The sequence below is a fragment of the Chiloscyllium plagiosum genome, chromosome 25 (genome assembly GCF_004010195.1).
Source record: "Chiloscyllium plagiosum isolate BGI_BamShark_2017 chromosome 25, ASM401019v2, whole genome shotgun sequence".
Taxonomy (NCBI): Eukaryota; Metazoa; Chordata; class Chondrichthyes; order Orectolobiformes; family Hemiscylliidae; genus Chiloscyllium; species Chiloscyllium plagiosum.
Genome location: NC_057734.1, coordinates 3,705,203 through 3,730,760, shown reverse-complemented (window position 1 = coordinate 3,730,760; position 25,558 = coordinate 3,705,203). Strand labels below are relative to the sequence as shown.

Sequence of the window (25,558 nt, the reverse complement as noted above, 5' to 3'; positions counted from 1 at the left end):
TGTTTTCCTGGCAACGCCTCTCTCCACAGGGCTGGAATGTTATCCTGTTGAGGAGGACATTTGTGTTGAGGTCTGCTATTGTTTTTAATCAGAGAGGTCATTGGATAAACATCAATAGGGGGAAATTCTTTTTAAAAACCGGAAGAATTGTGAATGCTGTAAATCAGAAACAAAATAGAAATTTCTGCAAAAATCTCAGCAGGTCTGCAGAAGGATCACTCAACACAAAACGTCAACTTTGATTTCTCTCCACGGATGCTGCACGGAGACTTTCTGGCAATTTATGACTTTTTTTATTCGTTTGTGGAATTTGAGCGTCATTGGCTGGCTAGCATTTATTGCCCGTCCCTAGTTGCCCTTGAGAAAGTGGTGACAGTGAGCTGTCTTCTTGAATCACTGCAGTCTACATGCTGAATGTTGACCCACAATGCCCTTTGGGAGAGAATTCCAAGTTTTTGACCCAGCGACAGTGAACGAACGGGGATATGTTTCCAAGTCAGGATGGTGAGTGGCTTAGAGGGATCTTGCAGCGGCTGGTGTTCCCATGTATCTGCTCTCCTTATTCTTATTTATGGAAGTGATCCATGGGGTTTGGAAGGTGCTGTCTGAGGATCTTTGGTGAATGTCTGCAGTGTATCCCGTACACAATGCTGCTACTGAGTGATGGTAGCGGAATGGAATGGATGCTTGTGGGTGTGGTGCCAATCAAGTGTGTTGCTTTGTCCTGGATCGTGTCAAACCTCTCGAGTGATGTTGGGACTGCACCTATCCAGGTACGTGGGGAGTATTCAGTTATACTCCTGACTTGTACCTTGTAGATGATGGACAGGCTTTGGGAAGGCAGGAGGTGAGTTACTCACTGTAGGAGTCCTAGACTCTGACCTGCTGTTGTAGCCATTGCATTCATGTGGTGAGTCCAGTTGAGCTGATCAATGGTAACCCTCAGCATGTGGATAGTGGGAGATTCCGTCATGGTAATAGAATTAAATGTCAAGGGATGGTGTTTAGATTGTCTGTTACTGTTCATGATCATAGCCTGGTATTTGTTTGCCAGTTGTCAGCCCAAGCTTGGATGTTGTCCAGATCTTGTTGCATTGAACATGAACTGCTTCAGTATCTGAGGAGTTGTGAATGGTGCTGAACATTGCACAGTCATCAGCAGACATCTCCACTTCTGATCTTAAAGTGGAAGGAAGGTCATTGATGAAATCGATGAAAATGATGAGGCATAGGACATTACCCTGAGGACCTTCTGCAGAGATGTCCTGGAGCTGACTAGACAGACATCCAGCAACTACGCCCATCTTCCTATGTTCCCGGTATGACTCCAATCAATGGGGGGTTTGCTCCATGGTACCCATTGATTTCCTGTTTTGCCAGGTCTCCTTAATGTCACAGTCAGTCAAATGCAGCTTTGATGTCAAGGCTGTCACTCTCACCTCTCCTCTGGAATTCAGCTCCTTTGTCCATGTTTGGACCAAGGCTATAATGAGGTCAGAAGTTGAGTGGCCCTGGCGGAACCCAAACTTGGGCATCACTGAACAGGTTATTGCTGAGGAAGTGCTGCTTGATAATACTAGTGATTACACCTTCCATAACTTGGCTGGTGATTGAGCGTAGATTGATGGGCTGCTAGTTGTCTTGGTTGAGTTTGTCCTCCTCTTAAGTACGGGACACGCCTAGACAATTTTCCACATTGTCGGGTAAATGCTGGTGCTGTAACTGTACTGGGCTAGAGGAGCAACAGGTTCTGGAGCACAAGTCTTCTTCAGTACTATTTCCAGAATGTTTTTTTTAGATTAGATTACTTAGTGTGGAAACAGGCCCTTCGAAACCCACGCAGACACGGGGAGAATGTGCAAACTCCACACAGTCAGTCGCCTGAGGCGGGAATTGAACCCGGGTCTCTGGCGCTGTGAGGCAGCAGTGCTAACCACTGTGCCACCATGCCGCCCTATGTTGACAGGGCCTATAGCCTTTGCAGTATCCAGTGTCTCCAACTGTTTCTCAATATCACATGGAATTAATTGAATTGGCTGAAGACTGGTATCTGTAATGCTGGCAACCACTGGAGGAGGCTGAGATAGATCATCCACTCAGTACTTCTGACTGAAGGTTGCTGTAAATGTTTTAGCCTTTATATTTTGCACTGATGTTTCCCCACCACCTGCCACAGGCCCAGCCTTGCAGCTGTATCCTTTAGGACCTGACCAGTTGATCAGTGGTACTGCTGCTGAGCCACTCTGGGTGGGTGGACATTGAAATCCCCCACCCAGAGGACATTTTCACCACTTGCTACCTAAGTGCTTCCTCCAGCTGTTACTCAATATAGAGGAATACTGATTCGTCAGCTGAGGGAGCAGTGTACTTTGTAATCAACAGAATTACTTTGTAATCTCCTTGTCCATGAGATTTGAAGTTCTGAGACTTCGTGAGGTCTGGAGTTAATGTTGAAGACTCCCTGGGTAACTCCCTTGCATCTGTATATCACTGTGTTTCCACCTCTGCTGGATCTGTACTGTGGTGGGACAGGACATATCCACAGTTGGTGATGTTAATGTCTGGGACATTGTCTGTAAGGTATGATTCTGTGAGTATGACTATGTCAGGCTGTTGCTTGAGTAGTCTGTGAGACACCTCTCCCAATAGGGTTAGGCTAAGGAGGACTTTGCAGGGTCGACAAGACTGTTTCTGCCATTGTCTTTCCCAGTGTTTCGGTCGATGTCAGGTGATCCATCTAGTTTCATTTCTTTGAGACTCCATAGTGATTGGTGTAACTCAGTGGCTTCTAGGCCATTTCAGAGGATGATTGAGAGTCAACCACATTGTTGTGGTTCTGGAGTCACATGTAGGCCAGACCAGGTGAAGATAGCAGATTTCCTGCGCAGAGGGACATTAGTGAACCAGATGGGGTTTTCCAACAATCGACAATGGTTTCATGGTTTTCTGTTGATTCTTAATTCCAGATTTTTTTTTGTTGTTGAACTCAAATTCCGCCATCTGCCATGTTGGGATTTGAACCGGGCCCCCAGAATATTAGCCGAGTTTCTGGAATAACAGTCTTACGATGACACCACTAGGCCACCACCTCCTCAGATTTTGGTTCATTTCTTTGTGAATCTGCAGCTGCTAGCTTATTGTTTCCTTATCTGAACCCCGGCAACTTGGCACAATCCAAGAATCAGGTCTGACTCAGTACCACACCCGGCACTGCGGTTGACAGCTGAGTCATTTGCTGAAAATTGGTGATTGTGTTTTCTCACTGGTTTTTAATGTGAAAGCTAATGTTTTATTAGCATGATCTGCTATTTTGAGTGACTGAAATTCCATTCCCCTAAGGACTTACTGAAGATGTATTTTGGTTGAACACATTACTCTTAGTGCCTTATTAGTTAAGAACATTTTATGTTTGATACATCTGAAATTGCTGAACAATTCATTGAGATCCGTAGCTTTAATAGAAACAGAGTGTGAGAATTATTTGTATCTTCATTGTTATTCTGAAGATAGATTTTCTTTTAAAAGTGCAGTTTTTGGATGCCATAACTTCGAGAGCAAAGAGTATATAATATGATTGAATCATGAAGTACAGTCAAAGTTTTATGGTTATAACAGTAAATTCTTTTCTTCAGAGGTTTAACTTGTGGAATTCTTTTAATGAAGGTGCAGAAAACCTCTGCTCAAAGCTTTCAGAGAAACTGCAGTCAAAGACATCCAGTAAAATAATTCTGTCACACATGCCTCTCCTGATTTGTTGTCTACAGGTACGTTTCAACTTTCAAAATGAATATTGAAGTCTATAAAGTTTGAGAGGCTTGCAAAGGGTGAATAGTTGGAGTTTTTTTTCCCAGCACGGAAATGTCAAATGCCAGGGGGCATCAGTTTAAGGTAAAAGGAGATGTGTGATGCTAGTTTTTACACATAAGATTGACCGCACTGTTAGGGAAGTGGTAGAAACAGAGATGATACCACCGTTTAAGAGGCATTTAGACGGACATATAAACCGACAGGGAATAGAGAGACACAGATGATGTGCAGGCAGACTGACATAGTTTCAGATAGTATTATAGTGTGCACTGATATGGTGGGCTGAAGGGCCTGTTCCTGTGCTGCTTTGTTCTGCATGCTAGAGCTATCACATTAATCCCTCTGTTTTTTCTACTAAGCAGTGCTTCCCACATCCTTTACAAATGTGATCCCTTTTTGGTGCTTGAAAACCTGAGACCTGTGAGAGTGTGGTGAAGTTTGGAGGTGATGGTGTAGCGAGCCAATGGGTATGAAGCTGGGGTGAAGGTCTGAGACATCAGCGGTTAGAGATGAGTGTAGGGAAGGAGGTGAGACCAAGACCTGGGGAGCTAATTAATCAATAGAATTTTTTCAAAAGCGAAAAGCACTAACCTTTCAGTGAGTTTTTCAGGACACGGTTCAGGCATCCAGAATTGGCCAGTGAGGCCCTGAGCCCTTTTTGAAAAGGACTTGATGATTTCAAGAGAATGGTTGTTGCTACTCGGTTGGAGCTCCATGGCAGCCGTTGATGTATTGGAGCTCACAATTCCAAGTATTCAGTCAGGTTGTGGTCCAGAAGCCCTGTTATAAAGTGTCAGAACCATTTGGTGACACTCTTACCCCAGTGACATGAGGTAATGGATTCATATCCTGTGCCAAGGATTTGGCCATCTGACACTTCACTGTCTGACAGAGGGAGAGGCGACTGTTAGAACTGTTGTCTCTAGGATGAAATGTTAGTGTTTCCTTGTTTGCATAGATGCAAAAGATTGTGTGGCACTATGCCAAGGGGAGAAAAGAAGGTCTTCTGGCATCTTAGCCAGCTTTTCAAGTCAAGGATCAGTGCTTGGTCCGCAGCTGTTTACAATCAATGTCAATGATCTGGATTTGTAAGATTTCATAGTTTCTGGATGTCACAAAGCTAGTTTGGAATAGGAGTTTGAATAACACAAAGGGACAAGTTGAGGGTATGGGCAGGAATATCATGTGGATAAGTTTGAGGTTATCCACTTTGGTCGGAGGGACAAAGGTGTAGATTATTTCTTAAATGCTGCGAGAGTGGGAAGTATTGATATGTAAAAGGACCTTGGTTTCCTTGTTCATGAGTCACTGAAGGCTGAAGTGTAAGTGCAGTGGGAAGTCCAATTTATCACAAGAGGATGAGTGTGTAGCAATAAAAATGTCTTGCCTCAATTGTATAGAACCTTGGTGATAATGTGCTGAGTATTGTGTACAGTTTTGGTCACCTCAGCTTAGGGAAAGAGGAATCAAAGGTTCACCAGACTAATTCTTGGTAGGGTAGCACTGTTGTATGAGGAGAGACTGGGAAGATTGGACCTCGAGTTTAGAGGAATGGGAGACCATCTTGTTGAAACTTTATAAAATTTATAAAGGGCTAGAGAGGGTAGGTGCAGAAAGGGTGTTTTTTTTTCTGGCTGTAGATGGTCTAAAACCATGGGATGCAGTCTCAGAATAAGGGCCAAGCTATTTAGGAGTGAGATGGTGACAAATTTCTTCATTGAGTGTGGTGAGTATTTAGATTTATTAACCTCAGAGGAAGAGATGAGATTACCGATAAAACAGATAATTTGATTGAGGTTAGTGCAGTATGCTTGAGGGACTGAATGGCCTACTGCCACTCCTGCCTTCCTTTGCTATAAAAACAGTTATATTTATTCGTTTGTGAGTTGTGAGCATGGCTGGCCAGGCCAACATTTATCACCCATCTCTAGTTGCCCTTCTTTGCTACTGTTTCTGGGATCTTGCTGTACCAGTTGTCTGCTGCATCTCCCAAAACAAATGTAACAAGTTGCATTTCAAAAGTAATTCCAATTGTGAAATTATTTGGGAAACTCAGCAGATTAAATAAAAATGCACATTTTTGTGCCTTCTATTGCTGGGCAGTCGACCTGTTTCCATTGAGCAAAGTGTAGCACATTTCTCAATCAACAACAGGAACCCAGGCTATTGTACTTTCTGTTTACCAGGTGCAATGGCCCACTTACTTCCCTGACTGAGATGAATTAAGCTCAACCAGCCACGATTTGACCGTGGGAGCATCTTTTTGTTTAGGTTAATTTACTTCCCCACCTGGAGAGTGTGAAATGGGTTTCTCACTGCATCAGAAGACTGCTCTCACTTATGGAAAATGTGTATTGAGACCTCTTGCTCTCCTTCCCTGACTGTCCAAAACATTTCATATCCCATCCATCTTGAATACTCTGCACAGACTCTGGCCTATAGTACGTTCATCTTCTCATCCTCTCGCCATTGGCACCCAATGCTTTCAACCACCTCCGTCCCACGTTCCGAGTTTCCTCCATGAATTTTTCTGCCTCCTTTTCTTAAAACCCATTGAATCGATCCACCTTTTGGCTGACCCTCCTATCATCATTTTTCTATGGCTTGACTTCCATTTATCGATTGAGCCTTTGTGAATTTCTTTCAGAATGCTTTTCTATTTTAAAGCCTTTATGTACCACACATCAGAATGCCTGAGCAGATCAACGTATAAGATAAACCAAATTTTCATGCCCAAAATTTGTTTTTTCAACTAAGCATTTCAATTAAGCCTTTGCATTAAGAATTTTTTTTAATGGTTTTCTTTGTTTTTGCAGTTTACTCTACTTGTTGGCATCATTAGACATTTATGAATATTGCTTGTATTTTGCATATCAAAGTCTTTTATCTGACCAGGGTCTGGGACATTTGTGTGAACGATTCCCTGTCGCAGTTCATTCCGTCACAGCATCACTAAGAGATTTTTTGGTGATCCCTTCACCAGTACTCGTCAAGGTGTACAAATACCACAGTCAGTACAATTCAGGTAACTTGACGCATAAGTATAGTCTGTTGCAAATTTGTCAAAGTGGCAATGACCTTCATTTTAAAAACAATTGAAGAAACTTTACAATGAGGAAATTTGTTTTATTGACAGAAGCATTGAGAAGACATTCTTGGCTGATCTTTCTCAAGTACACAGTGATTAAACTTACTCCAACAGCTGGCTCATTTGTTATATTCTATACAGTTTAGAATAGAGATGTAAGCAAGCTTGAGATAAAATGTCTGTTGCAACAGTGCAACATTGCTACAAGTGATGAGAGCAGTCAGTACATTAGTGTTAACTCAACATAATTCTAATTGCATTGCTCTTCCTTGAGGCCTGTTTAACCTGTGCTGGTGTAAAATTTAAAAAGGAAATATTTTTCATTCAGATCTTTTATGTCACTGAGGCTTTAGACCAACCATATTCAGCAACCTGCTCTGAAAACTCTGCTCGCATCGCAATTGTGAGGAATTCCACCATAGCAGCTGAAATGATTCACAAAGTTCTGAATAAAACAGCATGCAATTTAAAAAAAAAGATTAGATTCTCCCAATCATTTAATGCTAATAGTTCCTTTAAAAAGTAGTGCAGGATCCAAGTCATTAATCTTTATGAAAAGTTAAACAATTCATTTTTGGGCCATATCTTATGTGGGTCAGGTTTCTTTGTAATCGGCCCATTAATATATGTGATAGCTTGATAACAGGCTATGTTGCAGGAAGTAAAATTGTCACCATCTCCTGTTTTCCATGGTAGAGGCAGTCAGAGGCACACAAGCACTACTGAACCATATACATGCCCCAAATGTTATTTCTTAGAAGCTTTCACATGTTTGAAATCATTTGTAGTCTTAGTTTTCACTATAGCAATGCTATTTTGCTCTTTTAAAGGAGGTTCTGACATTAAGATAAGTGTAACAAATGAGCACTCAGAGGCGACTGTGTTATCTCCAAAGAAAAACCAGCCATCTATGTATGAACAGCTGAGGGACATTGCTATCGATAATATCTGTAGGTAAGAAAAATCCAAACAGCCTATGAAGGAGCATTGCAATATAAACAAGTAACCTGCATTTATATATTGCCTGTTTTATCCATTAGACGTCTCAAAGTGGTTCACAACGAAGGATTTATATTTCAAACGTAGCCACTTTGTTGACACTCGCAACCATATATTTTGTAAATTCTCTCAAAAGGCAAAAAAAGTTAATGTATTTACTGATGTTTATTTGTTCATGGGATTTTTGTTGTTGTTGTCAGGGCTAGTGTTTATTGCCCGTCCTTAGATGCCTTTCCTTGGTAATGTTGGGTGAAGGCAAGAATTTGCCAGGACAGAAAATAAGTTCAGGCAAATAGTCTTTGGATTTTTATGTCCACTTGAACAAGAATGTGGGATATCAATTTAATTTTTAATCTAAAGAAGAAACTTCTACAACTTCTAATATAATATTGAAATGACCACCTCTATTGTGTGTTCAAGTCTTGGAGAAGATTTGAACCCACAAATTTCTGACTTCGATGGAAGAATGCTGCTTGTTGAACCAAACTGCCACGGCGAGAAGAAAGTAGATAATATGTGCCCTGTTCTGTTTTATGACCATTGCCATATTTCCTCTGAGATTTACTTCCTCCCCTCAACTTCTGACAATTTCCCACTGATAATGTAAGTGGCTTCCTTAGCTCAAAAAGTAAGCTGTTGTCTTTAAAACTGAAGTTAATGTCATCCTCCTTGAAGTAAGCTTAATCCTTGATGTCCTTCCAATTATTAATGCGTGTCTAGCCCCCTTTCCATTATGTTTTTAAATACATCATCACCAACTCTCCCAAAGCCTTTCCTTGATTGCCTTCAATGTGGCTTCTATCTGCTCATAAGAGTAAGGGCATGCTGGTCAAAGTTGCTCATGGCACCCTCTGTCAATGTGGCATGTTGTCCCTCTTTGTGCTCCCTCATCTTTCACTTTTGATCACTTTTTTTCCTTCCCAGTGTCTGCTACCTCTCTTTTGATAGGGGGTAAGTAAAGTTGCAAGGTGATTTACCTATTCAGAAATTAAAGTAAACACATTTACATAGTGCACTTCACAATCTCAAAACAGACCTAAAATGTTTCACAGTCAGGAAAACACATTGAAGTGTTCAAGAGTAAAGGTTTTGTGGCAACCAGTTTGCACAGGGCCCCAAATACACTTTCATCTTGCTGGTTACTAGGTAAATTCTTGGCCATAGCAGAAATGGAGCTCCCCAGCTCTTACTTAAATTATGCAATGTGATGGGAAGGCAGACAGTTGTCGTACCTTGAAAACAACACCTTCCACAGTGACACTTCCAAACAGTTCAAACCCAACGATGAGTAATTGCAATTGTGGTTCTGATGGATGTGAGACTTGTCCAATTATTTGGATAGATTTACTTACTTCTGGACCTTGGAGGTTAACTGTGCGGTGGAGTGACTCTTAGGGCCCGTATTAAAAATAAATTTATTGTTTGACTCACACATGTTTTTTTGCTGCTTAGGTGCCTTAAGGCAGGATCAGTTGCAGACCCAGTGATTGTGGAAGCATTCCTAGCTAGTCTATCCAATCGTCTGTATATATCCCAAGAGAATGATAAGTAAGTAACAATTCTTCTGTTCCACTCCGGGGCTAGCCCAATAGACATGCCTTTTTTACACGTGCACCTAGGTCAAAATCTGCATAATGGATACAGATTGACTATGCTTTTTCTTTGAATCAATGATGAAAAATATTTCAACTGAAGCAAAGCTCTGCAAATATTTTTCCTTAACTTGAATAATTATTCATGATTTTTCAATGCTTGTTATGCAATTTCACTGATTCTTTGTGTGATAAATATCTTTGTAATGTCAAAAAAATGCTGTGCCAGCCTGAGTTTGCAGTATTAGAGTAAGAATGTTATGTCAGAGAATATTTTGGTTCTCATAGTATTAAGGGTTTAGATGGAGAGGAATTTGTTAAGCATGTACAAGACAATTTTCTGATTCAGTATGTGGATGGAGCTACTAGAGAAGCTGACCTACTGTTGGGAAATATGGCAGGGCAGGTGACTGAGGTGTCAGTGGGGAGCAGTTTGGGGCCAGCGATCATAATTCTATTAGATTTAAAATAGTGATGGAAAAAGGTAGACCAGATCTAAAAGTTGAAGTTCTAAATTGGAGAAAGGCCAATTTTGACGGTATTAGGCAAGAACTTTCAAAAGCTGACTGTGGGCAGATGTTCACAGGTAAAAGGGCGGCTAGAAAATGGGAAGCCTTCAGAAATGAGATGACGAGAATCCAGAGAAAGTATATTCCTGTCAGGGTGAAAGCAAAGGCTGGTAGATATAGGGAATGCTGGATCACGAGAGAAATTGAGGGTTTGGTTAAGAAAAAGAAGGAAATGTGTCAGGTAGAGACAGGATAGATTGAGTGAATCCTTAGGGTATAAAGGCAGTAAGAGGGAAATCAGGAGGGCAAAAAGGGGACATGAGATAGCTTTGGCAAATAGAGTTAAGAAGAATCCAAAATGTTTTTACAAATACATTAAGGACAAAAGGGTAACTAGGGAGAGAACAGGATCCCTCAAAGATCAGCAAGGTGACTTTTGTGTGGAGCTGCAGGAGATGGGGGAGATACTAAACGAATATTATGCGTCAGGGTTTACTGTGGAAAAGTACATGGAAGATAAAGAATGTAGGGAAGTAGATGATGACATTTTGAAAAATGTCTGTAATACAGAGAAGGATGTGCTGGATGTCTTGAAATGCATAAAAGTGTATAAATCCCCAGGACCTGATCAGGGGTACCTTAGAACTCTGTGGGAAGCTGTGGAAGTGATTGCTGGGCCTCTTGCTGAGATATTTTTATCATCGATAGTCACAGGTGAGGTGCCAGAAGACTGGAGGTTGGCTAACATGGTGCCACTGTTTAAGAAGGGTGGTGGTGGAGGGTTGTTTTTCAGACTGGAGGTGGAGTGCCACAAGGATCGGTGGTGGGTCCTCTACTTTTTGTCATTTATATAAATGATTTGGATGTGAGTTTAAGAGGTATAGATCGTATATCTGCAGATGACTCTAAAATTGGAACTGGAGTGGACAATGAAGAAAGTTACCTCAGATTACAACAGGATCTTGATCAGATGGGCCAGTGGGCTGAGAGTGGCAGATGGAGATTAATTTAGATAAATGTGAGGTGCTGCACTTTAGGAAAACGAATCTTAGCAGGACTTGTACACATAATGGTAAGGTCCTAGGGAGTGTTGCTGAACAAAGAGACCTTGGAGTGCAGGTTCGTAACTGCTTGAAAGTAGAGTCACAGGTGGATAGGACAGTGAAGAAGGTGTTTGGTATGCTTTCCTTTATTGGTCAGAGTATTGAGTACAGGAGTTGGAAGGTCATGTTGCAGCTGTGCAGGACATTGGTTAGGCCACTGTTGGAATATTGTGTGCAATTCTGGTCTCCTTCCTATCGAAGGATGTTGTGAAACTTGAAAGGTTCAGAAAAGATTTACAAGGATGTTGCTAGGGTTGGAGGATTTGAGGTATTGGGAGAGGTTGAATAGGCTGGGACTGTTTTCCCTGGAGCGTCGGAGGCTGAGGGGTGATCTTATAGAGGTTTATAAAATTATGAGGGGCATGGATAGGGTAAATAGACAAGGTCTTTTCCCTGGGGTGGGGGAGTCCAGAACTAGAGGACATAGATTTATGGTGCGAGGGGAGCGATACAAAAGGGCTTAAGGGGCAACCTTTTCACGCAGAGGGTGTACGTGTATGGAATGAGCTGCCAGAGGAAGTGGTGGAGGCTGGTACGATTGCAACATCTAAAAGGCATCTGGATGGGTATATGAATAAGAAGGGTTGAAGGGATAAGGGACCAGGTGCTAACAGGTGGGACTAGATTGAGTCAGGATATCTGGTTGGCGTGGATGAGTTGGACCAAAGGGTCTGTTTCCGTGCTGTACATCTCTATGACTCCATAATGTTTAAAATTAAGTCCCTCAGTTGGGAAGATTTAATCTTGACTGTTGTTGAAGGAATTTTCACGTCAACTTCACAACTTTGATTTTATTTCTTTCTCACTTTATGCATGGATTCATGGGACAACTGTGATCATCATGTTATAATGGAGAGAATTTCTCCTTACCAGTGAATTCATTCATATTGGCAGATAATTGAGAATATAAGGAAAATATGACCCTTCAAGTCTGCTTTGCCATTCAACGTGATAATGTCCAATCTGATCTTGAACTTAGTTTCACTTTCCTGCTTGTTCACCATAAGCCTTGACTCTACTATCTATGTTAATCTAAAATTGTAATGGCCGTGGCTTAAAGAGCTGAACCAAATCCCATACCTGACTTGAAGTTGGAGTTGACTGCATGTAAACATTGAAATGAACTATATGAGCAAGTTACAACACCCAAGTGGCAAATGAGCAGTTAAAAGATATGATTCCTTCAGAACTAAATTTCTCCATAATACCGAGCTGACAGCCCAACCGTTGACAAGTTTGACCCTGCCTGAAGCCCTGACTCTTGCTGGTTCAACTTACCAAGTCAAATCATTAGAATGGTGAATTATTCTCGTCAAATTGTCAAAATGGTAGACAATGCTGACAGCTTTGCATTAGTTATCTTTATTAATTGACCATGAGAGGCTTTGAAACATTACTATTTCTGTGGTTATAGTATTCCTATTTAATATTCAAATATTGTCTCATGAACTTTGCACTCTATAAGCATGCTTTGCAACACCAGAATTAAATGATAGGATTGTTGAAGTATTTATATTCCACATGCTGCCTCTTGTGTTTCCTCCCTTGAACATGAGTGGAATTATCTGGCGAGTAGCTTTTGGTTACCTTCTTTGTAGATTTGAAATGAATGTTGATTTTCAGTCTATGATCCAACAATCAGATTTCATTTCATGTCCTTATCTGGTTCCTTCATTAATCTGTTTTTTCCAGAATGGACTGCAATGAACTGCATGGCAGTTCTTTATCTTTATCTTCAGATCCTCTGCTGTTTCTGGAACTAGTGAGAATATTGAAGTGTAATTAAAGAGAATCGGTGCAGAAAAAATACTTCCTTGCAAGAGTTTTTGGTCTCTTGCTATCCAAAGCATTTCCTGTTGCTTTTTATGGAATTAATTGCAAATGCTTGATTGTGTTGACCTCTCTTTGCTGCAAATAAATACTGAATTGAACCTGACGTGTCTTTCTTTCACTTGATTATGCAAGTTACTTTGTGCACTTTATATGAAATGAGTAGATTGAGACCAATGTCAGAGCTGAAAATGTGTTGCTGGAAAAGCGCAGCAGGTCAGGCAGCATCCAAGGAACAGGAGAATCGACGTTTCGGGCATAAGCCCTTCTTCAGGAATGAGGAAAGTGTGTCCAGCAGGCTAAGATAAAAGGTAGGGAGGAGGGACTTGGGGGAGGGGCGTTGGAAATGCGATAGGTGGAAGGAGGTCAAGGTGAGGGTGACAGGCCGGAGTGGGGTGGGGGTGGAGAGGTCAGGAAGAAGATTGCAGGTTAGGAAGGCGGTGCCGAGTTCGAGACCAATGTCAGCCCTGTTTTTAATGCAGCCATATGTGTGAGCTATCGAGAAGGAAGAAACAGGTGAGAGGCCTGCATGATAACTGCCATGTTGCTGCAGTTGGACTATGCGCACAGCTGAGAAGGAGCGTTGAGTTAAGAAACATGAGAGATAAGAACAGAGTCACAGTAACCGGGTGTGGTGTTAAGTGACTAGTAATGCAAGGGCCGAGACCACGAGGGTGCACCCTGCAGCTCCATAGCCACACGCAATTCATCAGGAACTCGTATGCAGCTCCTGACCTCGTTTTGAACCTATTTTGACAATTAAATTTTTTATTAACATTTTACATGAGAAAGTAGAGTTCAATTAACAGCATTTTTGTAACCACTTCTAAAATGTTGTTGAAATGTGCCTTAAATCCTTTGCTTCTGAGAGTAACAGTCTTGCTGCTCTGAAAATACTGTATTTTTAAAGGAATGTTGAGTATTGGGATCCCTTTGAAAATGGAATTTTTCTACTATTTACTCCATAGCATCAGATTTCATTTAAAACTATTATTGCAGTTTTATTTTCTACTATTTACTCCATAGCATCAGATTTCATTTAAAACTATTATTGCAGTAATTAACTTTCCAAAATTTCATTTGCATAAGAAAACAGACGGTAGAAGTATGGAAATCGTGAGTGAAGTGCAAGGGTAATGAAAGCTTGATGCAATTGTGCAGGACTTTGACGAGACTGCTTTAATTCCCCTGTCTTAGGAACAATTTAATAACCACGAACACAGCGATGTACAAGTACACATTTAAGTCTGAGACAAGATGTTTGTGCTGTAAGGGCAGATTGAGTAGAATGGATCTATATTTTCTGGAATTTAAAAGAATGAGAAATGATGTTATTGAAACTCATTAAAATTCTGAAAATACAGAGTGTGTTTTACTCTGGCTGGAGGCACTTGAAGTTTGGACCTTGTTGTCTCAGGATGATTACACTTGGTTTATTGTTGTTGGATTTATCTTGTTTTCTTCTTCCAGAGATGCCCATTTGATTCCTGACCACACGATCCGTGCCCTCGGCCACATCGCTGTGGCGTTGAGAGACACACCAAAGGTGATGGAACCAATTCTGCAAATTCTGCAGCAGAAATTCTGCCAGCCACCGTCTCAGCTGGATGTTCTTATTATCGATCAGTTGGGCTGCATGGTTATCACAGGGAACGTAAGTATGGCGGAAAGATTTGTGACTGTTACTTACAATTCCAGGTCAAATAATTAGAGTTTGGGGAATAATTTTCAAAATTAGTTAGGGCACTAATTTAAACCTCTTGACATTCTGCGCTGTGTACATCGAAGGAATAATTTCAAGTTCAGAACTTTGAAAGTAGCACAGCGGGATGAATCCTTGGGAATGAGAGCAGGTGAGTTCTTCTACAATTGGGTACTCCACTCTAATATAATGTACTGTCCAGAGGGTGGGTTGCAAATTAAAATCCTGATGTCAAATTCTGTTTTGGAAAAGGGTGGCTCTCTTCATTCCATGTCATTTGGCATGAGTAATTCCCATTGCCTCTCTGTAGATTTGAGACTACTGCACACAACTGTTCTAAATTAATTGATAAGTATGGGAGCCCATCTTTGGAAAAAGCCAAAATCTATCTGGGAGATTGCATCAAGCCATCTGTTAGTTTTCATCCTCTGAACAGAGATCTTTTGGTGATCCAATTATTTGGAAGGAGGAAAGTGTATCGATTTATTTAGAAGTGAAAGGCGGCAGATGCTGGAAAGTTGAAATAAAAACTGAAAAGTCTGGGAATATTCAATGCGCCAGGCACTAACGGTGCAGAAAGAATCAAAGTTAAAGAGTTAACAGAGCATACTGAACATACAAATATGCTTTTGTGAAAGGCATATTTGACTAATGTATTGGAGTTGTTTGAGGCAGTATCTTGTGTTCTGGATCACACAGGACAGGTGAATGTACTGTATTTAGATTTCCAAAGGCATTTGATAAGGTGCTACATCAAAGATGATTGCTGAAAACAAGAGGTATCCCTGGATGGACCTGCATTTATTGGACCAGCACGGTGAAGGAACGGTGATTTAGTTTCAAGATAGGATGATGTGTGGCTGGAAGGGTGGTTTATAGGTGCTGGTGTTTGCGTGTATCTGGTGCCCTTTTTCTAGCTGACAGAGGTCATGGGTTGGGAATGTGCTTTCAAATTACTACAGCTCAAGTTCAGTACCTAGGACAATTAAAATATGCTGACCAAATTTTATTTTTTGCAGCAATATATTTATCAAGAAGTCTGGAACCTCTTTCAACAAATCAGTGTCAAAGCCAGTTCAGTTGTTTATTCAGCAACTAAAGACTACAAAGATCACGGTTACAGGTAGGTTTTGAAGTATTGTTCTATACAATGTACATACTTTTTCCCATTTCATTCCTCTTGACCAATTGAGTGAAAGAATTCAGAACTGTTCAATCTGAGAACCTTCATTCCTAGTCACTTCAGAGCCAACCATCTAATTTGCTGGCCAGTAATCTCTCCTTCCTTTAAAATCCTGTGTCATTCCCCATTTGGCGGCAAATGATGGTAGGCTGATGACCTGCATCAACATATTTCTCTAAAATAGCTTTGACACAAGTCTCAGAGGTGACCGCTGCCTCCATTGGCACGCTACAGGTAAGTACTCTCCTCTGCTTAGCATTTTTTCCTGATTGTGAGAGGGAGATTAGAAACTCTCAATTGAAAATTTGCAGATCTATGTCTTTGTTGCTTGCTCACAAAGCACACCAGTGGCTTTATTGTCCATCGTGCCTGTGTTCGCTCTTTGAAAGAGCTCTCTCAACAATCCCACTTTCCTGTTCTTTATACCTTCCATTCTCCCCCTTCAGGTACTTATCTAATTTGCTTTTGCAAGTCGCCATTGAGTCTGCTTCTGTTGCCCTTATGATTAGGGTATTTCAGGGCATAGGTCTATACTTTCAAAACTTAGACCATGATACCTGATGTTTGACGGCATTCTGTGATTGGACAGCATTTGCTGAGCAATCCCGAATGGGCTGGGAATTACAGTAATGATGCAATTCTGATTATCATGAGGCTCCTTATGCTTGTTGGATGCTTTATATGTAGAGCCTCTCCTCTACAAACAGTAAAAACTTGCCCAGGTGTTACACATTTGTTTGAATTAAGCAAAAATGTTCTTTTTATTCATTTATGGGTTGAGGGGGTTGCTGGCTAGACCACATTTTTTGCACATCCCTAAGTGCCCAGAAAGCAGTTGAGAGTCAACCACATTGCTGTGCATCTGGAGTCACGTGTAGGCCAGACTGGGTAAGGATGGCAGCTTTCTGCCCTAAAGAACATTAGTGAACCAGATGGGTTTTTACAACAATCTACAATGGATGCATGGTCATCATTAGACTCTTAATTCCAGATTTTTATTAAATTCAAATTCCACTGTCAGGATTTGAACCCAGTCTCCTGAACATTATCCGGATCTCTGATTTAGCAGTTCAGTGATAATACCACTAGGCCATTGCCTCCCCCTGTGGCCAGTATTTCACTGGTGCATACTCCTTGGTAACCTTTGACCAGTAGAGTTGACTTGCCAACCAGACAGCACCCTTTTCTTGTGAACGCAAAATAAAGATAGCCTGTCTCCTTTTCTCAGCAGGAAAAGTTGTATACAACCAAGCTGCTATTTCAAAATAACTCATTTTCTTGAGATGTCAGTGACCCTGCCAAGGCCACAGTTATCACTCATCCATTGTTGTTCTGAGAAAATGGTAGTGCATCTTCTCTTTGAACTGCTGTGGTTTTGGCAGCGACAATGTGACAATAATGATCTCTCGGCAGGCTATTCCAAATTATAATGCAGCTGTGATGAAATAATGCTATGTCCAAGTCAGAACAACTTGTAACTTGGAGAGGATTGAGCTCCCACAATTTTGTTGTTCATTTTTCATGGTAGAAATCAAAGTAACCTTGAGGGTTCTTATTTAACAGTGACTAAGCCCTCGGACCATTACCCTTGTAAATTGTACTTTTAAAGCTCTGGCAACCTGTCATACAGTCATAGAGATATACAGCACGGAAACAGACCCTTCGGTCCAACCCCTCCATGTCGACCAGATATCCAAACCCAATCTAGTCCCACCTGCCAGCACCCGACCCATATCCCTGAAACCCTTCCTATTCATATGCCTTCCAGATGCCTTTTGAATGTTGCAATTGTACCAGCCTCCACCACTTCCTCTGGCAGCTCATTCCAGACATGCACCATCCTTTGCATGAGAAAGTTGCCCCTTAGGTCCCTTCTATGTCTTTCCTCTCTCACTCTACACCTATACCCTCTAGTTTTGGACTCTCCTACTCCAGTGAAAAGACTTTCTCTATTTATCCTATCCATGCACCTCATAATTTTGTAAACCTCAATAAGGTTACCCCTCAGCCTCCAACACTCCAGAGAAAACAGCCCCAACCTGTTCAGCCTCTCCCTATAGAGAATTGTATCAACATTTCTAAGAGCATTTTTGTCCCTGGCAACATCCTTGTAAATCTTTTCTGAACCCTTTCAAGCTTCACAACGTCTTTCCGATAAGGTCTCGGTAATCCAAGATGGAGGACGGGAAAAATTTCTGCCTGTAACAGCTGCTCCTTTATTTTTTTAGGTATCTTAGGTGTTGTCCTATATATACTTATTGTTTCGTACTGCTGCTTTGTTCTGTTTGATTGTTATTGGCTAGAATGTTGAGGTTTGGACACAGGTTCTTGATGCTGTAACCTCATTGCTGAAAAAGATCCAAATAAGAACAAATCAAAGTATCAGTACTTGAAATAAATGCTATATTGCTCATTGAGGTTGAATGTAATGTTGCTACACAAGAATCTCTGCAGTCTGGAAACTTGGAGGCCCAGTCATTTCTGAATTTCAGAACCTTTTGCATTATAAATGACTTTAGAAATCCCAAACTACAAATCTATGAATTCAAACATAAAACGGTTATGTACGATTTGTAAACACACAATGCTGGACTAAATTGATGGTGATGAGGGATTGCTTGGGTCGACTCAAAAAAACATTTCTGGACCAACTGTTTGTTTTTTCTGACCAAATTTCTAAATTGGGAAAGTTAGTGTACATTGCACCTGTCTCTTGAAATGGAAGTGTTATTTGGCCCCTTGTATTGAGTGGCCTCCATCTCCAGATGTCAGTGTTATGGGAAGCAAATCCTTTTTAAAAAGGAGCAGTTTTTATTGGGCTAATGACTGTCACAGTTTCGCATAAACCATCCTGATTCTCTTTGTTTCAGGCACTGTTCCCTGGCAGTTATCAATGCCCTCGCCAACATAGCAGCTAACCTGCAGGGGGAGCAACTGGTTGATGAACTTCTTGTGAATTTGCTGGAGCTTTTTGTACAGCTTGGTTTAGAAGGGAAACGAGCAAGTGAAAGAGCAAGTGAGAAAGGTCCTGCTTTAAAGGTAAGCTGCAGAATGCACCATTTTCATTAGTGGCTCCATTCGGGTTAGTCATGAAAAATATCCGCATTCCATCTTTTAAGGCTGTGCTGCTTCATGTAGTCTGGAATCCAAAGTATTTGCTTTATTTGTAAGGTGATGTAACAGTCTGTGTATCAGTGTTTGGGTGCTAGCATGCCTGGGCAATAAAATCTCTTGATGTTGTCTTGAGAGGATATATACTTCTATATTTTGGCTAAACAGAATCTCTCTGAATATTTCAGTTTAAAAATTGTGAAAATGAGGGCATAGAACAGTGACGCTGTTGAAGCTGAAAACTCTTCAAGTTAATTAGAGTCATAGAGTCACACAGCATGGAAACAGATCCTTAAGCCCAATTCGTTCATGCTGACCAGATTTCCGAACATGAATTAGTTCCATTTGCCTGCATTTGGCCCATATCCCTCTAAACCTTTTCCTCCCCATATATCTGTCCAAATGTCTTTTAAATGTTGTAATTGTACTTGCCTCTAGCACTTCCTCTGGCAGCTCTTTCCATATGCACACCATCCTATGTGTGAAACATTTGCCCCTCAGGTTCTTTTTAAATCTTTTCCCACTCACCTTTAGACCTATGCGCTCTAGTTTTGGACTCCCCTACCCTGGGGAAAAGACCTTGGCTATTCACCTTATCTATGACCCTTATTATTTTATAAACCTGTATAAGGTAATCCCTCGGCCTCCTATTTAACAACGAGAAATGTCAGTTGATGCTTTTTGAAAGAAATTATAGATTATTGACAGCAGAAAGTGAACTCGACTAGCTCCATAGATGGTCTGGCTACAAGAGCAGGTCAATAGTAAGAATTATGCATTGACTAACTCCCATTCTGACTTCAGAACTGAAAGGCTTTGAGAAGAACAGTCTTATTGGATTCAAAGCCCGAACTCTGTTTCTTAGCCTCCTCTCTGCTGCAAGAAAAATAAACCAAACCTGTCTGGTCTCATAACTGACACTTTACATCTCTGGCAGCATTTTGATGAATCTCCTCTGTGCTTTCTTCAGTGCAATCACATCCTTCCACTTGCGTGGCATCCAGAACTGCGCACAGTATTCCATGTGTGGCCTAACCAATGTATTATGACGTTATAACAAGATTTTGTTGCTTCTATAGTCTGTGCCCGAGCAAATGAAAGCAAGCATTCCATCAGTCGTCTTCACTATACTATCTACCTGTGCTGATGCTTTCAGGGATTGATGGACTGGTACACCAAGGTTCCTGCCATTCATTTGTTCCCCAATTAGACCTCCCAAAATGCATCACCTCGCACTTATCAGGATGAATTTTGTCTGCTATTGCTCTGCCCAGTTTACCAGCTCATCAATATCAGACCATTTTGTGCGTCATCTGCAAACTGACTAATTAAACCTTCAGCATTCACATCCTAGCTGTTTTTGTAAATAGGTAGCAAGGGTCCCAGCACCAAATCTGTGGTACACCACTGGTCACAGACTTTCAATCACAAAAACACACCTCCACCATCACGCTTTGCCTTCTATTTCTAAGTCAGTTTTGGATCCAACTTCCTGTAGGTCCCATGGGCTCTTACCTTTTGGACCAGCCTTCCACATGGGACCTTCTCAAAGGGCCTTACTCAAGTCCACGTAAACCACATCAATTGCACTACTCTCATCAATATATTTAATCACCTTTTCAAAAAACTCAGACTTGTCAAACAGGATCTCACTGATCAATATCAGTCTTTTCAAGTATTGATTAATCCTGTCCTTCAGAATATTTTTATAACGACTTTCCTACCACTTACACAAAATTAATTGGTCTGGAAATACCTGCTCCCCTTCTTGAACAAAGGAACCACATTGGCTGTCCTCCAGTCATATGGCACTTTACCTCTGGCAAGTGACGTATTAAATATCTCCACCAGACTCTTGCAATCTTCTCCCTTGCCTCCCAGAGCAATCTTGGAAAAACAAAACTTGGAAATTTAGGTCGCAGATACCATCATGTGAAACTTTTGAGTTTTACAGCTCAAATATCGTACTTCATTGAACAGAACAGAATACAGGAACTCTCTGATTTCAATGACATTAAAACACTTCTGTTTGTTGTAAACTGCTTGAGCTGACCCAATATTCTGTATCCTGCTCTGAAGTATTATTACAACAGATGCAATAGTTATTCATAATGCTCCTGCTCCTGGTTTGTTCCTAAAATGCTGATACTTCTCTCCACAGTCAAATGTGTTTATCTTTGTCACAGCTTTTAGAACCCTAATACTTTTGATAAGACAAATTGCTGTGAAAATGTGAAATTTTCTTTTTGTAGGCAAATGCATCTATTTCCGTGGTATGTCTGACAATGAACATTCCCTCAGTGTTGCACATCAGCCTGGCCTTATGTACACCATGGGCAGGTTTGATCCCACATTCATCTGACTCAAAGTGATCAGTGATCTCAGCCGATACTTGATTTGAAAATTAAGGAGCAAGTTTCAGCACAGAAGTACTTGCAAACCTTGAGATGGCAAAGGGAAGGAATGTAACAATATAATCCTTCTCTGCAGAACAGTGGTAATCATAGTTTCCCCTGCATCTACACACTGTATTAATACATCGTTGGAATGTGACGCAGCCCAAGTTTATTGTATTAACTTGATGGCAAACTATGTTCCTAATGTCATAACAAAAATAAATATTAACAGAACCACTGTCTTTAAACAGTGAATGAAATAACTGTATTTGTTCAAAGTTTAAGCTTACAGGTTAATGATTAGCATCAAAGCACGAAGTCCATCTATGCTTTTAAAGTTTACAACCATTTACACAGAACTTCATTATAATGTTTTTTGTATTTTCCAATGTAAGAATTTGAAAACAGAGATATGAGAAAACTGATGATGTCCAAAATCTGAATTAACTGAGAATTCACAGTAGGGCTATCCCCTTCTTTAGGTTACAAACAGACTCCACATGAGGTTTCCCAGTTCATTGTGGTTCCAGACAGAATACTTCAACTGTTAGCCTCCAATGTGAGGAGTGATGAGCAGGCTCTCCATGTTGTTTCAACCTTATTTTTTGGTTGGTTTTAGCAAGGTTAATTTGTAAAGGATCCCTTCGCTTGTGAATCACTTTCTTCCAGACCCACATGAACTTTTATTTTGAAAGGAGCCAATTTAACCAGATTTTCTTGAATGAACAAAAAGTAGGTTTAGGAAGTATTAAATGCAAGAAGAATTAGTAAAACAAAGTACATATACAGCGATTAGAAATAAGAAGGGAGTACAAGAAAATAAACATTTGAAAAAAATGTAGGGATCAGTCTTTGAATTGTTTGCAAAGAGCTGATAGTTGAATATTGCGGCATTGCAGTGTGAGTTACTGGTAGTTTTGCATTAATAGGTGAAAAGCTAGCTTTGCAATTCTGACTTTTGCAGGTTCTGTATTTATGGTGTCTAATGATTGTGATTAAACTCCACCTTTCAGAGTGTGAGTGAGCCTTTTGTTGTCTTGTTTCCTTTTTAGCTGGTTAGCAGCACTCTAGGTAGAGGGTCATTGCCTACAGCATAGGGGATACTAGTTTCTCGAGTATTAGTTTCACAGCATTCTAATACTCAAACCCAGGACGGCGCATGTGAGCATTCAGTCCCACTAGTCGTCTTCAGCTGAGCTGAAACTGTCTTTTTAACCCTTGTCTTTGACTAAACCAAATGGGTAGAATGAACTTTTTATTTGTATTCACTTATGGGACCTGGGTGTCACTGGCTGGCCAGCATTTATTGTCCCTCCTGAGCTGCACTCCAACTGAGTGGCTTGCATGGCAGTTTCAGAGGGCAGCTGTAAAGCAACCACATGGCTGAGAGTCTGGAGTCTCATGTCAGCCAGACCAGGTGAGGGTGGTAGTTTACCTTCCTTGAAGGACAATGGTAAACCAGATAGATTTTTCTGAAAATCAATAGTGGTTTCATGGTCATCAGTAGATCCTTAATTCCAGATTTTTTTCATTGCATTCAAATTCTGCCATTTGCCATGATGGGATTTGAACCCAGTCCCCATTTAGCTGAGTTTCTGGATTCACGGTCTAGTGATAATACCACTAGGCCATACCTGCAAGAGGTAACTTCCTGCTGAGAGGGAAGAGAATCAATCTCCTTGCGATCTCTTCTTCTCATGTCTCTCCCTATTTGACCATTTCCATTGGCTTCACACTGGACTTTGCCAGACAGTCTCTGAATTTTAATGCCTAGATTTTCTGTCACGGTTCCTTTAAAAATTTCACACCTTGGAAGTAAAAGTGAAAGAAATGTCCATAAATACTTTGTGGGACTGGTCCATTGTCTTAACATTGGTTAATGATTTGGGACATTTTAAAAAGGTTTGCCTTCCTGTTGAAGCGTTGCACTTAATTTGGAATAATAACAGAATAGGGTTCTTATCTATTTACATTTTGTGTCAGGAAACCTGTGCCTCAGTAAAGTTTGCCCAAATATGGAATCAGTTGGTTTTCAATTATTTACTTTCACTTCTTTTGTCCTGGTGAAAGCTGTCTTGTGTTTGAAAGCTAGAAATTATTACCTTGTTTCTTCTGTGCTAAATGCCTATCAATTGGCAGATTCTGAACCTGAAGTTCTGCCCTTTTGCTGGGAGTTGGTCTTTAAGAAGCAAGGTTTCAGCATTCACTACCCACACTGCCCTTCCAATCCAAGAACCACAGCGATATGTGATTGACTTCACTGTTCTCGAGACATCTGAATTCCATGACTCAGTCCTTCCTAAGCATATGCAAATAAGTCTTTTAAAAAAACCTTGTAATTTGTATGGATTTGCAATGACCTTATCACCCAACTTAATCCAGACATTTCTCTGAAATATTGTTTTCGACATGACCTGTGTATCACAACTGTCTCCTTTTCAAATCAATCCATTATGAATCATTTCCGGATGCCCTTAAGCATTCACTTCCTCCATAGCTGACCTACAGTGGCAGCATCTATAAGATGCATTGCAGCAATTCAGTAATACTTCAGCACCTTCCAAACATGTGGCCTTTACCACCTAGAAGGATGGGTACAGCAGATGTGTGGGAACATTAAATCCTGCAAATTCCATTCCAAGTTTCTCACCGTGTCATGGAATATATTACCATTGCCTTACTTTTGCTGGGTCAAAATCCTTTAACTCCCTAATGGCACAGTACCTGTACTATGGGCTATTGCAATTACTAAAGACTGCTTATTGCCACCACTTCCAGCTGTTTGATGTGAGCAGCAAATGTTGGCATTGCCAGTGACGTTCACATCCCACGAAAGAAAATTGTGAAGTTCTGAGAGAAATTGCAAGGCACTTTGTCAATAAAGGCTTTCTGTTTGAATGCTGAAAGCTCTTTTGTTCAAGCCTTGTGGAAAGGCAAGTAAGATATTACATTTGACAGGGCCTTTTACAAACTTTGAATTTCCCAAAGTGCTTCACCACCAATTAAGCTGAAAATGTGTTGCTGGAAAAGCGCAGCAGGTCAGGCAGCATCCAAGGAGCAGGAGAATCGACGTTTCGGGCATGAGCCCTTCTTCAGGAATCAGCCCACCCTCCACTGCCGGCACCTTCCCTTGCTGCTGCAAGAGGTGTTTGGATGAAGAAGAAAATCTCTGTTGGATTTGGAAGGATCCTATGGGGCCTTGGATGGTGGTGAGGGGAGAGGTGTGGGCAGAGGTTTTACACCTCTTGCAGCAGCAAGGGAAGGTGCTGGCAGTGGAGGGTGGGCTGATGGGAGATGTGGACCTAATGAGGGAGTTGCGGAGGGAATGGTCTCTGTGGAATGCTGATATTAATTATTGTCACCCAAGAGAGTAAGAATGAAAACTAGCACTTTCCACCTGTACTGCGCTGAAGTGTCATCCTGAATTACATGGTGACGTTTATAGCATGGGACCCAAATCAATGACATTCTGAGTCAGTGGCTAGGTGCTGAGCCAAGGCTGATACCTCAGCAGCCGAACCTCTGTGTGCTATTTGAACTTGATTGCGAGAAGCTCCTTTTCATAAAATGCCCTGTTTATGCAGAAAAGAAAGGAAATTCTTGTAGGTGTGTTCAGATTCAAACTCCATAGAAATTTTCAAAAGTAACTTACAGAGCTTAATTTTTTTTTGAGATTTTAGCTTTTCTTCTGAGACTTCAGTGGAGCTTCAACAACAATACAGTTAACTCATTTAACATTGAAGCTGAAGTTAGCTATTAGCGACAATACATGCTAATGAAAGTATTCTTGAATGATATATGTATTTCCTTGTTTCAGGCTTCAAGTAGTGCGGGTAACTTGGGTGTTCTTATACCGGTGATAGCTGTGGTAAGTACCTTATCTTTCATACATCTTTATCCAAGATGGTGCATTTATGTACTGTAGAAAGTACGTACATGATTGAACTGCATAATTAATCAGGGCTATCAGTCAGAGCATTGAGTGGGAGTTAGGAGGTCATGTTGCGACTGTACAGGACATTGGTTAGGCCACTTCTGGAATACTGTGTTCAGCTCTGGGCTCCCTGCTTTAGGAAAGATGTTGTTAAACTTGAAAGGTTGCAGAAAAGATTTACAAAGATATTTCACGGATTGGAAGGTTTGAACTCTCGGCAGAATGAGCTGTGGCTATTTTCCCTGGAGCATCAGAGGTTGAGGGATGATCTTCTAGAAATCATAAGGGGCATGGATAAGATCTT

The 25,558-nt window shown here is 41.0% G+C and overlaps 1 protein-coding gene across 2 annotated transcripts in view; it reads left to right on the top strand.

The window, feature by feature from the left end:
- Positions 1–25,558, top strand: part of LOC122562514 (phosphatidylinositol 4-kinase alpha-like) — a 176,126-nt gene that overhangs the window by 40,263 nt on the left and 110,305 nt on the right. For both annotated transcript variants that reach the window (XM_043715377.1, XM_043715376.1), the window contains exons 12-19: positions 3,664–3,764; positions 6,703–6,832; positions 7,726–7,849; positions 9,347–9,442; positions 14,399–14,582; positions 15,650–15,753; positions 18,684–18,852; positions 25,138–25,188. In XM_043715377.1, coding sequence (XP_043571312.1) covers positions 3,664–3,764; positions 6,703–6,832; positions 7,726–7,849; positions 9,347–9,442; positions 14,399–14,582; positions 15,650–15,753; positions 18,684–18,852; positions 25,138–25,188 — 959 coding nt within the window. The remainder of the gene's footprint in view (positions 1–3,663; positions 3,765–6,702; positions 6,833–7,725; positions 7,850–9,346; positions 9,443–14,398; positions 14,583–15,649; positions 15,754–18,683; positions 18,853–25,137; positions 25,189–25,558) is intronic.